The following is a 15,066-nucleotide window of genomic DNA, read 5'->3' as shown; positions in this document are numbered from 1 at the left end:
CAGCAGGGGAAAGCTTCAGCCTCCATGCCCTGTTTGTTGGCCCTCTGGCGGAACTGGCTGGCCACTGTGCGACGATGCTGGACTGGATGGACCCTCACTGCTCTGACCCAGCTGGGCTCTTCTTCTTACTTGTAGGAGCTCCAGTGCCCAAACAATGCTTGTCGGTTGTATCTCTACATGTTCTTGTGTACTATTACACATTTATACACAGTTTAAAATGCCATTCTAATGTTTTAAATGTTTTAATGCCTTGAGGGTCACCGCTCTGGGGACCATATCTGGGTGGAAAGGCGGCCCAGGGATATTTTAGATAAATTAAATAAGCAAGCGGCCGTTTTGGTCTTTCCATCACGAAAACTTGTCATGGGCCTCTCTTCCACTTATCCCATGACCGTTCAAGACCCTAGGCGACAGGCACAGTGTGATGAGCAATGTTCCCTCTAAGCTGCAGAGTCTTCTGAGCAAAAATTCTACTCTGTGAGCCACTGGCATTAAAGCTGTGAGCAAGCGATTTGGCTACTCCGTAAATTAGTTTGCTCTAGAGCCATCCTTCCTTTTTTCTTTTTTCTAAAAAATTCTTTATTGTTTAATTTAATGAAACATTCCATCACCAACACAAGCGCACAAAAATGTGGAGGCACCTTCCCCCGCCCGCAGCCTGAAGCAGTACAGTCCGTGCCTATCGCCTCATCTTCTGCCTCCACGTGGAACAATGCTCCCTCTAAGCTGTGTAGCCTCTTGAGGAAAAACTCTACTCTGTGAGCCGACTGGCATTAAAGTTGTGGGAAAGTGATCCCAAAGAGGCAGCGGGCGGCAGCGGCGGAGGTCACCCAGCTGCAGAAATCCAATGGTGGGGGGGAGCTTTTGGTGGGGGCAGTTTGGCGCCCCTAAGGGCTGGCACGCTCTAGGCGAATGCCTAGTTCGCCTAGTGAGTGAGCCGGCCCTGGCCACGAGCCCCTTGAGCTACACGACTTCCCAAAATGTGCAGTGCGGGAGGGGCCTTTTATTTATTTATTTTTTGCCTTACCGTTGGCGCAATAGTTGTGCTCGTACAGGTAGCTGTCCTGGGGCTGCTGCTGCCACCGGACGATATAGTAGGACAGGTTGCCGTTGGGGAGGGTGGGGGGCCTCCACTTCACAACCAGCTCCGAGGAGGAATTGGAGATCGAGCCAACGTCGAGAGGGATGGATGGCACTGTGGAGGAAGATACAGCAGAAAGGGAAGCATTGGAGAAAGACCCTTGCTTTCGTAAGCTGACTTGGTCCCCCCCACTGGGGAGAAAAGCTAGATAAAAGGGACAATAAAAATGAATGAAGAGATCTCCCCATCACCTTGTCGGGAGAGCCTGTCCGTCCATCAAACATGGCCATCAAATCCCCCCCACACACACTGCTGAGAAAGGGGGCCCCAAAGAACTGGTTCCACACATATCATAATGCCTCTATATAAATCAATGGTGCGACCTCATCTGGAATACTGTGTGCAGTTCTGGTCACCACACCTCAAAAAGGGTATTATAGCATTGGGAAAAGTGCAGAAAAGGGCAACTCGAATGATAAAAGGGTTGGAACACTTTCCCTATGAGGAAAGGTTAAAGCGCTTAGGGCTCTTTAGCTTGGAGAAACGTCAACTGAGGGGTGACATGATTGAGGTTTATAAGATGATGCATGGGAAAGAGCAGGTAGAGAAAGAGGTACTTTTCTCCCTTTCTCACAACACAAGAACTCCTTGTGGGCACTCCATGAAATTGCTGAGCGGTCGGGTTAGAACGGATAAAAGGAAGTACTTCTTCACCCAAAGAGTGATTAACACTTGGAATTCACTGCCACAGGAAGTGGTGGCGGCTACAAGCATGGACGGCTTCAAGAGGGAATTAGTTAAGCATATGGAGCAGAGGTCCATCAGTGGCTATTACCCACAAGGTATAGATAGGGGCTCTGGGGCAAGTGATGCTCTGTCATCTTGGTGCTTGGGGGGGGGTCAACAGTGGGAGGGCTTCTAATGTCCTGGCCCCACTGGTGGACCTCCTGATGGCACTGGTATTTCTGGCCGCTGTGTGATACAGAGTGTTGGACTGGATGGGCCTTTGGCCTGATCCAACAGTGGCATCTCTTATGTTCTTATGTTCTTACATGTGTGTTCAGTGAGGCGTCACGTGATACCTTGGGAGTGTGCAAATCAATCAATCATGCAGTGTGCTTCCAATGACGAAAATTCCAAGTCATGGTCTTGCCCAGGTGAACCAGCCCAAGTCTGCATGAATGCTCAACTGCGTGGTACTCCGACCACAGGAAGAATCTCAACCACATTCCACCTGAGTCAGCAAATCAATGCTAAAACTTTTTTGTGTGCGTGTGTCTGTGTGTTCCTTGTTTCCATCTCTACAGAATCATCCGTGCTCTGCATCTCTGAATCAACGGAGATTGCATGCGACATCACGACTTCTGGCTCCCGAGGCAGAAAAGCCTTTTGCCCGCCCCCACTCCATTATAAATTGCCAGAGTGCCGATTAACATCCCGCTGGGTGTCCTCGCTGACTGAGAAGCAAGTCCTTCTGGGAGCGCCAACGAAACAACTGGAGTGGCATCCCAGAGACCGGGCTTGGAGCCACGGCCTACCTCAGCCAAAACATTTCGATCTAGCACCCATTTTGAAAAGAGCATCATCGAAAGCATCAACACCCCCCCATCCAAATTATCTAAAACCAGGGGTCATTTCCTGCAGGAGCACACAGGAACGGAGCTCCGGCAGTAAAGAGCCCAGGGGCCAGAGTGCCGATTAACATCCCGCTGGGTGTCCTCGCTGACTGAGAAGCAAGTCCTTCTGGAAGCGCCAACGAAACAACTGGACTGGCATCCCAGAGACCGGGCTTGTAGCCACGACCTACGTCAGCCAAAACATTTCGATCCAGCACCCATTTTGAAAAGAGCATCATCAAAAGCATCAACACCCCCCCCCCACATCCAAATTATCTAAAACGACACTAGGTTCAAAGTGTATTTTTTCTACGAAATGACCCCTGTCTAAAACGACACTGGGTTCAAAGCGTACGGGCCAACTTGCTAAATCAGCACCATCGCAGTGAGACACAAAACCTTGTGTGTCTTCACACTAAAGGCGGCCATAATGCATCCCCCCCCCCTTCTACCTGCAGCTTTGGTTCGGATGTAGACGATCTCACTCTTCGCGCCTTGAGCGGGGTTGTTCTCCATCATGGTCAGCGTGACCGCCTTGACGTAAATGGCATACTGAGTCCACGGCTTTAGCGGCTGCAGTAAAATCCCAGGATTCTCGTCTTTGCCGGCGGGCAGGTCGACGTCCACCATGTTCCAGCTGTTGGAACCGCAAGCGTCCTGCCCGTCGTACTCCGTCACATTCTTGAAGGGCCTGAAACGGGGAATGCCAAAGAGGCCGCAGATTTTATTTCCTTGTAACCAAGCTGCTCTTAAAACTTTTAAAGGGTGGGCTGAGAGACTCTCATACCGGCTTCTGCCCTATGAAACTGATTTATACAGAAAGACAGGATGGAGAATGCCACTGCGTATGGCCAATAACCCTAGGAAAAGTTGAAGGCATGAGGAAAGGAGGACGTTCCAGCGTGAGATGGATGGACTTCAATAAAGGCATTAAGCAAGGCTGTTAATGACAGGACAATTCTGGTGGTCAGTAATCCACAAGATCATCGTTGGAAGGGACTTGAAGGCACAGAACGCACACACACACTCAAAAAAATTCAGCATACAAAGCCTCAGCTGTTACCAGTGTTCCCTCTAAGCTGAGTTTGTGTGAGCTAGCTCACAGTTCTTTAGCCTCCAGCTCACCCATTTTTGTCTTAGCTCAGGAAGGCTGGCTCCAGAGCAGACTAATTGATGCAGTCGCCAAATCGCTCGCTCACAGCTTTAATGCCAGTAGCTCAGAAAGTAGAATTTTTGCTCACAAGACCCCACAGCAATGTTCCCTCTAAGCTGTGGAGTCTTGTGAACAAAAATTCTACTTTGTGAGCTACTTGCATTAAAGTTGTGAGTGAGCAATTTGGATCATGCATAATTTAGTTTGTTCTGGAGCCATCCTTCCTTAGCTAGGACAAAAATGTGTGAGCCGGAGGCTAAAAAACTGTGAGCTAGCTCACACTAACTCAGCTTAGAGGGAACACTGCTCCACAGCTTAGCGGGAGCACTGGCTGTTAATGAAAGACAAAGAAATCTCAGATGCCAGCTCTTCCTTCTTACAAATGGCAGGTTCGAGAAGGTGCTTTCTGCTGTCTCTTGGGGGCAACAGTTCCATGCAACCAGCAGCCAAGGAGAAATCAAAATATGAAATCAGGCTCTCCCTTTCGCATCATTTCTTGGCCCGCACTGTTCCCTTTAGCGCGGAAATGAAAATGACTGGCAAGATGTCCTGGGCTAGAGGACGTAGCAATAGCCACGGGCATAGGCCGCTTTAAAAAGAGATCAGACTGATAACATAAAGGATAGGTCGGTCTATCAGTGGCTACTAGCTCTGGTGATTAAAGGCAACCTCCACATTCACAGGGAGTAAACCTCTGGTGCCAGGAGGCAACATCAAGGGAAGGCCTCGGCCTCTATGCCCTGTCGTTGGGACACCCAGAGGAAGTGGCTGGCCACTGTGTGCAGCAGGGTTAGCCCTGGTTAGTTTTTGGATGAGAAACCACCAAGGGAGTCCACGGTTGCTACACAGAGGCAGGTAATGTCAAACTACCTCTGTTCGTCTCTTGCCTTGAAAACCTTTAAAGAAACAACTGGACTTGCATCCCAGAGACCTTGCATGTAGCCACAATGTTCCCTCTAAGCTGTGGAGTCTTGTGAGCAAAAATTCTTCTTTGTGAGCTGCTGGCATTAAAGTTGTGAGCGAGCGATTTGGCTACTGCATAAATTAGTTTGCTGTGGAGCCCTCCTTCCTGAGCTAAGACAAAAATATGTGAGCTGGAGGCTAAAAAACTGTGAGCTAGCTCACACTAACTCAGCTTAGAGGGAACACTGGCCACGACCTACCTCAGCCAAAACATTTTGGTCTAGCACGCATTTAAAAAGAGCATCATCGGAAGGGTTGCCATAGGTTGGCTGCAACTTGACAGCATTTTCCACCACCAAGTTTGTAGCCATTTTAACTCTTCAATTCGTCTTACACACACACACACACACACACACACACACACACACACACACAAACGTCTTGACATCATCACTGTCCACCAAGACCATCTTCAGGAACAGCCTATGGTTTAAAAAAATAACAAATGAAGCCTCCCCCCCCTCCCCTTTTGCTTCCACCAGGACTGCCCTATGAATTCAGGCGCTGTGCATCATTTGCGCAAATATGCATGCAAGAGTGCATAAGAAAGATGATTCGGGCAGAACGATGATGTTATTAGGACAGCCAGCTCATTTTCTCTCCTGCTTCGAATAGCCCATTCCCATCAAGAGGATTCTCCCTCCCAAACTCAGGACACTCAGACAGCCTCTGCACCCCGGAGGACCATCCAAACGTATCTAGGAAGCGACAGCGGCATTAATGCCTCTTCAGCAGCACCTTCAAGCTACATGCAATACAAACATATCCAAGGAGAGCTCCTCTCCACACACATAACAGGGCAAGGCAGTGATCTAGTTGTAAGATACACAAAAGCTGAAGGCATGCAGGGCCACCGAAACAGTTTCCAGGCTAGAAAGAAAAGACCCAGGAAGAGAGAGTATTAAAAGGAGACGTCTGAGTCGCTAAAAAGAGAGAGAATTCCTGCAAAAGGGGAACTGGAAGGGGAAGCAAAGTAAAATATGAAAAGTAAAAAATAAGGCAGGAGCCAGGGACTTCCAGAAACGAAAACTGGGTTACACTTCTGAAATCAGCAAGAAAAAAACAAACCCCCAGATTTTATTGATACAGAGAATGCTTAGTACAAGAAGACAAAGATGATCCCTAAACGAGGAGAGAAAAGATGGAGTTGAGAATAGAAATGTGATGAACTGGGGAATTGGGAACAAGAAACATTCATCTTCCCGTTCCCCGTTGTGAGGAAATTTAGAAATGAACTCAGGGAAGGGCGTTATATAAATTGAATTTATAAATGAAATAAACAAAAACAGGAAAAACTGGAGAATATTAGGGGAAGCGTGCCCGGCGTGGTCGCGTCACTTCCTGGTGACATGCACGTCGGGGTGAGTTCCCCCTGGGGCCCGATCCGGCGGCGGCAGGGAACGGGCCTCTGGGGCGGGGTTTCCCCGCTCCCCGGGAAGACTTGGCAAGCCTATGTTAAAGCCCTAAAATAAGTTTAGGCTGCATAAATTAAAAAGTACTGCATAGATTTCAATTTTGGGTTTGTTTGTTTTTTTGCAAAACTCACACACACACACACATGGGGGGGGGGAAATAAACCAGAAGGAGGTAGAGTTCTTCTTCTTCATGGCTTCAAAACTTCTGGAAATGTTACATTTCTAGTTATGACCAAAGCCTCTACAAAAGGAACAGTAGCACAACACAAAAAGTGTTGGGAGAGAATGACGACTACAGGCCTTCAGATAAGAAGAACAAACAGGGAAAGGACTTTGGAGAAAAAGTAAAATCTTAAACCCCCCACCCCCCCCAAAAATGCTTACAAGGTTGTAAGCGATGAAATTAACATTTAAAAAAGCCCGTTTTGATGAGCAGTAAACATCCCATTGTTCTTTTACTAGAAAGCAGCAAGGAAAAGGGGGAAAAAACCTGATGAAACCTTAAGGCAGCCCCTTTCCACTTGACTGGAGGGTGGCGTGGTTTAGCCCGATCGCATCAGATCTGAGAATCTAAGCAGGGTCAAAACTTGGATGGGAGGCTCTGCAGCAGAAGGCATGGGCAAACCACTTCTGCTCAAAAACCACCTCTGCTTCCAACTTGACTTGAAAAGCCCCTTGCTGGGGTCGCTGACAGCACTGAAGTATGTTCTACTCCAGTGGTGGCGAACCTATGGCACGGGTGCCAGAGGTGGCACTCAGAGCCCTCTCTGCGGGCACACGTACCATCGCCCCAGCCAGGCCCAGACCGTCATTAAAGTGTGGAATTCTCTGCCAAATAATTTTAAGTAAATGAAAGCATTTGGGATTGCGTTCCTTACTTTGTTTGGATCATCTTAAGTTAATGTATGAGTTGTTTTTTCTCAAGTAAAACCTCAGTATTCAGGTTAAATGGCCGTGTTGGCATTTTGCGATAAATAAGTGGGTTTTGGGTCGCAGTTTGGGCACTCGGTCCCTAAAAGGTTCGCCATCTCTGTTCTACTCAGTCAGGGGCCAATCACCCCCCAAAGCCATAGCCCCCACCACCAATGACATCCACAGGGTTTCCGAGACAAGCATACTTACGCTTCTTTGTAATAAACGGTGAAGCTAATAAGATCTCTGTAGTCTTTGGGGCGATAGTATTCCCACATGAGCTTGATCCTGTTCTTCATGGTGGTGTTGGAGACAAAGTGCAGAATCTGGCTTTCGCCTGCAAACAAGCCAAAAAAAAAAAACACAACCCAAAAAAACAGCATGTTCACTAAAGCAACCACTTTTTTTGACGCTGGGATGGTTTGTGTTTTGGAAAGGAGGCTTCATAGAGTTTGGCGGAAGGAGTACCCGGGCAGGGGGGAAGGTCAGAACCACAGACAACAACTGGAAGAGTTTTGATTACGTTTAGCTGGCACTCAGGAAACTGAGGGGGATCGCCATGTTTTCATGGTGGAGGGCAGGGCTATTTTTGGGCTGGAACGCACAGGAACGGAGTTCCGGCTGGCTCCCAAGTTGGCCACGCCCAGCAGGAACCCATTAGCATAACAGGCCACACCCAACAGCAGAAACTCATTAGGATTGGCTACATTAGGGGTGTGTGGCCTAACATGCAAAAAGCCCTGGGTTTTGACAACAAACAAGGTAAACAGAATAACAAGCAACAGGTGGGTGTGGCTGGATAACCACACTTCTGGTAACATGGGGGTGCGGCCTAATGCGCTAATGAGCTGTGCTGTCAGGGGTGTGGCCCAATAGGCTAATGAGTTCCTGCTGTTGGGTGTGGGCTATTATGCTAATGAGTTCCTGCTGGGCTTTTTCTACAAAAAGATCCCTGGTGGAGGGCATTTTCTCCAAGCTGGCCAATGACCGAGGCACTTTGTTTTCACGTAAGACCTGCCCTGCTGGACCAAACTGGCGGTCTATCTACTCCTACATCCTATTCCACACAGCGGCCAGCCGGTTCCTCTGGAGGTCCAGCAACGGGGCATAGAGGCCGAGGGCTTCCCCTGAAGTTGTCTCCTGGCACTCTGACTGCCTCTCGCGAAGGAAGTTCCTCTTTCGTCACCAGAGGGCTCGGCCTACTTGCTCACCGTCCCTGAGGGAGTGTGGCTTGAACTGGGCCCAGGCCTACGGTTAGGTGACCGCCTGAGGCCGCACATCAACTGACCTGAGTCTGTTGTTTTTCTCTCCCCCCCCCCTTTACACTGTCTAAGGAAAAATGACAGGTGTGAAGGAGCTCTCCGATGTTAATTTACATTACTACTTCGTACCAAAGTTTCTCAGCCAATGCCACAGCAACTAAATACGGCTTGGCTGGACACGCCTCAAAAAGGCGCCGCAAAGAGGGTGGGCGGGGAGGGTTGCCTCAGTGCTTAGTTCTCCTGGCCCTTTCTTACATGCCCAGGGAAATGCTGATCGCCACTTTGGGGTCAGGAGGCAATTTTTCTCCAGGCCAGTTTGGCTGGGGATCCTGGAGGTTTTTTACCATCCTCTGGGCATGGAACAGAGGTCACTGGGGATGTGAGGGGGGAGGTATTTGTGAATTTCCTGCACTGTGCAGGGGGTTGGACTAGATGACACTGGAGGTCCCTTCCATGATTCTCATCTATCAAAGTCAGTATTCTTCCACTCGGACTGACAGTGGCTCTCCAGAGCCTCAGGCAGAGGTCTTTCACATCACCTACTATCAGCTCCTTTTTAAACTGGAGATGCCGAGGATTGAACCTGGGACCTTCTGTACACAAAGTAGATGCTCAATTACTGAGCCATGGCCCCTTCCCCAGGCCCACTGCTCTTGGAATGTCGAGAGCTGCTGAGAATTAGCTAGAGGGTGGGGGGGAAGGGGGAAATTGTCCTCCTCAAGCTAAAAGGGGGAAGATTTGGGTAGGAAGGGATATCCCAAATACAGCTCTCACCCACCCATGTAAACCATCCATTCATCATGGACCCCCAACTTTTTATATCTGTCTTATTGCAAATGTAGGAATCTTTATCCCGAGAGTTTACCCGCGTGGATTCCCTTGCCTTCTTCCACCAGCAGATGAAGACTTTTTTCATTTTGTTTGGCATATTTTTAGCTCTGTTTTTAATTGTTTTAATGATGTGTGGGTTTTTTTATGGTGGTTGATTTTAATGCTTTTAAAATGTGACTTCATCGCATCTGCTTTAATTTGCTAGCTGCCTTTGTGGCCTCTTTGAGGGCAGAAAAGCACTTCATAAATGCTGTAAAATAAAAAAACCAGAGTGGCACCGCTTGCTCACGTACAGGAGGCTCTCTCCCCGTTGTTCCTCGAGTTTATGTCCCCTTTGCCTTGCCGACCTTTGGTTCCTGTAACCTCCTCCATCCGGTGAATCTCAGTCGTGCAAAGTCTAGGGTTAAAAGCGAAGTACATTTTCCCCTCCCGGATAGTCAGGTTGTGATGGCTCCAATCCCACAGCTGCTGTAGATTTTGGTTGTCCAACACATAAAATGAGTAATTCCTTTAAAAAAACAACAACAACAGAGAGAGAGGGAGGGAGGGAGGGAGAGAGGGAGGGAGAACATTGCAAAGTACAGTGAGTGCGTACCAAAACTTCAACACCTTTTTCCGGTGTCTGTCATTTGCACTACTGTTCCCTCACCCCCAAATTATGCAATTCTCCCCACGACAGAAAGCCAGACACCTCCAGAGATGTCTTTTTAAACCCTTTTCGGGGGAAATGCTGCAAAACCCACTCGTTTATTTATTCGTACCTCTCTCCCCAGCTGGGACCCAAAGCAACTTACGTCATTCCCCATTCCTCCATTTTATCCTCACAACAACCATGTGAAGCAGACTGTGTGGAGAACACGTGACTGGCCCAAGGTCATCCAGCAAGCTTCTGTGGCAGAGGCGGGATTCGAACCTGGGTCTCCCAGATCCTAGTTCAACATTCTAACTGCTGCTACCCCATGTTGGCTCCCCTAACACTTATACTTGGGGAGAACGGACTTCCCTGAAAGCTAAAACAGGAGATGGATAGGTCGCACACGTCACAGGCTTCCCCAAGGAAATGAATACGCCTAAAGTCCATTTGTATGCTATTCTGCCACCAGCTCTGGTGTTTGCCAATGCAAAAGCCCCACATTTACAGTTCCTTAAGTGGCTGTATAACAGGGGTCCATGCTACTCAGCCCAGGAAACACCGTTCGCGGGAAGGGCGGGGTATAAATGCAATGAAATAAAAACAAAACAAATAAAACCGCACCCTAATATCCTTGCAAGTGCCTTGCAAGAGCCTCATCCGATCACCTATGGCAAGCAAAGCGTTGCCTCTAGGCGATCAGGCAGGAATCTCAAACACTGTTGTCCGTCTCCTCCCCCCCTGCCCCTTTCACCCACAAATGTGTGCTCAAGTAAAACATTCATTTACAAACGTCTTGCAAAGTACAAGAGGCCTTACTGTTAAACATTGCCACCAGCCTAGCACTGGTGGAATGGAGCTTCCCACCGCCTTGGAGTTGGGGGGGGGGAGAAGGAGGGAGAGGGAGCAGGCCTCGAATAAATATGCCAGGCTGACAAGCTTGAGAACTCCCGCCAGCTGCCCCGTTTCATTGGTCAGTGGGGTCAGAAGATCACAGGTTCTCACGCTACAGAAGGAAGGATGCAGAGGGGGGAGCCGTACCTTAGGAGGGAAGGCTCAGTACCCGCTTGGCTTGCACAAAACCCCCAAATTCGGCTCTCCACCTAAAGAAGGTTTGGTAGCACGGCTTGGAAACATCTTTGCCCGCACTCTCAGGTACTCACTGGAAGACAGAGACAACTGTACCGGGCAAGGTGGCCGAGTGGTACGACTTTGCGCTGGGCTTAGTTCACACGTTGGCTTTTAGGTTTCTGCATCCTGCAGCCACGAATATATACGGGATAAAAGTCAAGCTAGAGGCGGTGGCTTCATTCTGGGCGCTGCTCCATTCCGCGGACCACTCGCACGGGGGTCCCTTCTACCAACCTCCCAGGTGCACCATCACCAGCAAACTGGCGTCGGCATCGGGGTAGGCTGGGTCCGAAGCAAAGCGGCGTCTTTGCCCACGCCACTTTCCGCTAGATCCAGAGGCACAAAGGCCAAGGTTATTGAAAAGAGAACGTGGGGTGCTTTGTCCATTTAAAGGAAAGTGACGTCCGGAGCTGCCCTTTCCAACTTTGCTCCGTTACATTGTGGAATTTTAAGAATTTAAAGCTCACCAAAGCGGAGCCTGAGAAAAAAAGGGAGGCTTTGCCGAAGACACCCTCCCAGGCTGCAGCCTAATCCTTTCGAGCCAGATAAATCAGACCCACGGACAAGCTTTCCCACGGCCCTCCCGCTATCACCTTGCTCGGCAAACAGCCAGGCCCAAATTCTTGTTTATCGACTGTTCTCACCACTTCTATCTGAAACGGAATTTGGTGCCGGGAGGGAGAAGAATTGCAACTTCCCTGAAAAATCCTGCACCAAGAAAGGAGTTCAAACCTACATGGAATTCACGGCCACAGGAGGTGGTGGCGGCTACAAGCATGGACGGCTTCAAAAGGGAATTAGATAAGCATATGGAGCAGAGGTCCATCAGTGGCTATTAGCCACAAGGTATAGATAGGGGCTCTGGGGCAAGTGATGCTCTGTCTTCTCGGTGCTTGGGGGGGCCAACAGTGGGAGGGCTTCTAATGTCCTGGCCCCACTGGTGGACCTCCTAATGGCACCTGGTATTTCTGGCCACTGTGTGACACAGAGTGTTGGACTGGATGGGCCTTTGGCCTGATCCAACACTGGCTTCTCTTATGTTCTTATAGGAACTCTCGGTCTGGGGCAAGGGATGCTCTGTCTTCTTGGTGCTTGAGGGGGCCAACAGTGGGAGGACTTCTAATGTCCTGGCCCCACTGGTGGACCTCTTGATGGCACCGGGTGTTTTTGGCCACTGTGTGACACAGAGTGTTGGACCGGATGGGCCTTTGGCCTGATCCAACACTGGCTTCTCTTATGTTCCTATAGGAACTCTCGGTCTGGGGCAAGGGATGCTCTGTCTTCTTGGGGCTTGAGGGGGCCAACAGTGGGAGGGCTTCTGGTGTCCTGGCCCCACTGGTGGACCTCCTGATGGCACCTGGTATTTTTGGCCACTGTGTGACACAGAGTGTTGGACTGGATGGGCCTTTGGCCTGATCCAACATTGGCGTCTCTTATGTTCTCATGTACATGATTCGTTTAAAAAAAATAAATGCAAGATTGGTCCCATTAAAGCAGAACGGAGGTACACCTTGTCCAGCGCCCTGCTTCCAACGGCAGCCAACCAGATGGTTCTGGGCGCCACCGCTCTGCCCGCACACCTGACATTCAGTGCCACGGGAAACTCTGTATACAATGGCCCAAGCAGACAATTATGTTGCCAAATCCCCCTTCAACAGCCACCCGTGCACCACTGTGACCACCACCTAATAATGCCCGGTGAGCTCCTGCTTTTACTTCCTTACGATAAATCAGCCGTGACCTACCAACTGGCTACTTCCCCTCTCTCCACCCCAGTTTTCTCCACCTCCCTTAAGTCCTCAGCCATTGATTCTGCCTCTGTCAAAAAGCAGACGGGCAAGTCTTCGGTGGGAAATGCCTACATTTTATTTGTTTCATTAATTCATTTGTGCTTGGCCTCTCTCTCCAATGGGGACCCCAAAGCTGTTTACCTTGTTCTCTTCTCCTCTGTTTTTCGCCTTGCAACAACCCTGTGAGGTAGGTTAGGCTAAGAGTGTGACTGACCCAAGGTTCACCCAGCAAGCTTCCATGGCAGAGGGGGGATTCGAACCTGGGTGTCCAGATCCTTGTACAACACTCTAAACGCGAGCCTTCACTGACTTCCCTAACACTTCCACTTGGAGAGAACTGTCTTCTCTAAAAGCGAAGACTGGAGACAGAGACAGCAATTCTGACTCCCCGGGAAGTGCTTTGGTCCAGGGACAGGAGCAATGGCCAGAGACATCTTAGCTGTGCCCCTGCCTTAGGCAGCTTTTTCGGTCCCGTGCTACAATATACACCGGGGTGTGTGCAGGGCCGGCCCATCATAGACAATTTTTAGGCAGCAGCCTAGAGCAGCCCCTTAAGAGGGGGCGCCCCCAGATGTTGCTTGTGCGATTGTGACGCTGGTGGAGCAGCTTCCCAGAATGGAGGGCTTAGGGTTGCCAGCCTGCAGGTGGGACCTGGAGACACTCCGCCCCCCCCCCCCCAGGCATTACAGAGATCAGGTCCCCTTGAGGAAAGGCATGCATTGGACTCGGCTGAGCTGCCTCCTCCCCAAATTCTGCCTTCGGCAGACTCCCTCACGTCCCCCAGTCCCCAGGAATTTTCTAACTCAGAGTTGGCAACCCTGTTTAGACTCCAGACGCTGGAGGAAGCCAGAAACTCCCGGCTTTGTTAATGGCCCTGCTGTTGATTCATTGATGTTTTTATGTCTACAGATTGTATTACCGTGCTAATTGTTACTGTAGAACCAGATCAGGAGCAAACACTGGGACTGTGGGCTTTCAAACCCCTAAAGGGTTCTTCCTAAAATGCATTTAATGTTTGAAAATTGGTGGGTGCACCGGGGTGGGGGGGTGCCAGAAGGTAGCCTTGCCTAGTGTGCAAAAAAACCTGGAGCCGGCCCTGGGTGTGTGTGTGTGTGTGTGTGTGTGTGTGTTGATTTGCAACCACTTCAAAATAATTTTCCAGGCCCAAGACTGCCAGAGGTAGCAGCACCAATGCTATCTGTGCTGTGTGTGTACAACAGTAAAAAAATAATCATCATCATGTTTCTTCCGTGCATGCTCTACAATGTAGTGTCTTGAGACAAAGGGTCGGATCCAACCAGTTTTTACACCGGTGTAAGTGGGAAGAGGAAGTCCCCCTTTGCCCATCAAAAAGGTTCTAGTCGTCCCTGACCTGGATAGCCCAGGGAAGCCCGTCCTTGTCAGATCCCGGAAGCTAAGCAAGGTCAACTCTGGCAAGTACGTGGATGGGAGACCTCCAAGGAATACCAGCAGTTGGGAGGCGGGGGCAGGCTTTATTCAGCCGCCTCTCTGAATATCCTCCAGGCCCCCAGTAGAGGTCAGTCACCAGAGGTCAACGTGTGTGCAGACACACACACACATGCACGCACCCCCCCCCAAAAAAAAAATACCAAAAAGAGGGCTCTGGTGGAAATCGCAGGAACTGTATGAGCCTACAAACAAGCATGGTGGGAGAACTGTTAGGGGTAGGTGAACTGGTCAAGATTTGGCTGGATCAAAGTGATTTTTAAACATGTTCAAGCTTTTCTTCTTCTGCCGTGGCGTGGGACGTTTTTTCAGGCATCACATTTTCAAGTTTACAGGCAAGACGGCTTAAGCGCATATCTATGATACTGCATCTGTATGCCATTAGAGGTTCGATTGGATACTGCGTGAGTGGGGAAATGCGCCTCACGAAGAGTCGCGAATCGAGAATTCGGTGTTTGCCACAAATCCTGGTCGAGAAACTGGATTAAGTTCAGGCAAGAAGCCATGACATTGGGAGACGAGGAGTATTCGGAGACCAGAACCATTTTAAACCTCTGCAGAATTGGCTGTGGACGGATGCAGGGTCAGGTACTGAGGGAAGCTGTCAGTCATGTTGGGGTCCAGGAGGTCCATGGACATCAGAGAAGAGGTACCAGAGCTTGAGGTGATCATCAGTACAGGGACACAAGACGGAGTACAGGGACACAAGACAAGCATACAGAGCAGAAGTCCATCAGTGGCTATTAGCCACAAGGTATAGCTAGGAACTCTCAATCTGGGGCAAGGGATGCTCTGTATTCTTGGTGCTTGGGGG

The 15,066-nt window shown here is 49.7% G+C and overlaps 1 protein-coding gene across 1 annotated transcript in view; it reads right to left on the bottom strand.

The window, feature by feature from the left end:
* Window positions 1-15,066, bottom strand: part of IGF1R (insulin like growth factor 1 receptor) — a 255,537-nt gene that overhangs the window by 34,830 nt on the left and 205,641 nt on the right. The window contains exons 6-9 of the mRNA XM_015424544.1: window positions 9,527-9,741; window positions 7,351-7,477; window positions 3,150-3,388; window positions 1,028-1,195 (exon numbers count right to left, since the gene is read on the bottom strand). Of these exons, the coding sequence (XP_015280030.1) occupies window positions 1,028-1,195; window positions 3,150-3,388; window positions 7,351-7,477; window positions 9,527-9,741 (749 nt within the window). The remainder of the gene's footprint in view (window positions 1-1,027; window positions 1,196-3,149; window positions 3,389-7,350; window positions 7,478-9,526; window positions 9,742-15,066) is intronic.

Source organism: Gekko japonicus, unplaced genomic scaffold, assembly GCF_001447785.1.
Source record: "Gekko japonicus isolate JY-2015 unplaced genomic scaffold, Gekko_japonicus_V1.1 scaffold361, whole genome shotgun sequence".
Lineage (NCBI taxonomy): Eukaryota > Metazoa > Chordata > Lepidosauria > Squamata > Gekkonidae > Gekko > Gekko japonicus.
The sequence above is the reverse complement of the archived record's forward strand: the minus strand, read 5'-3'. Positions and strand labels throughout refer to the sequence as shown.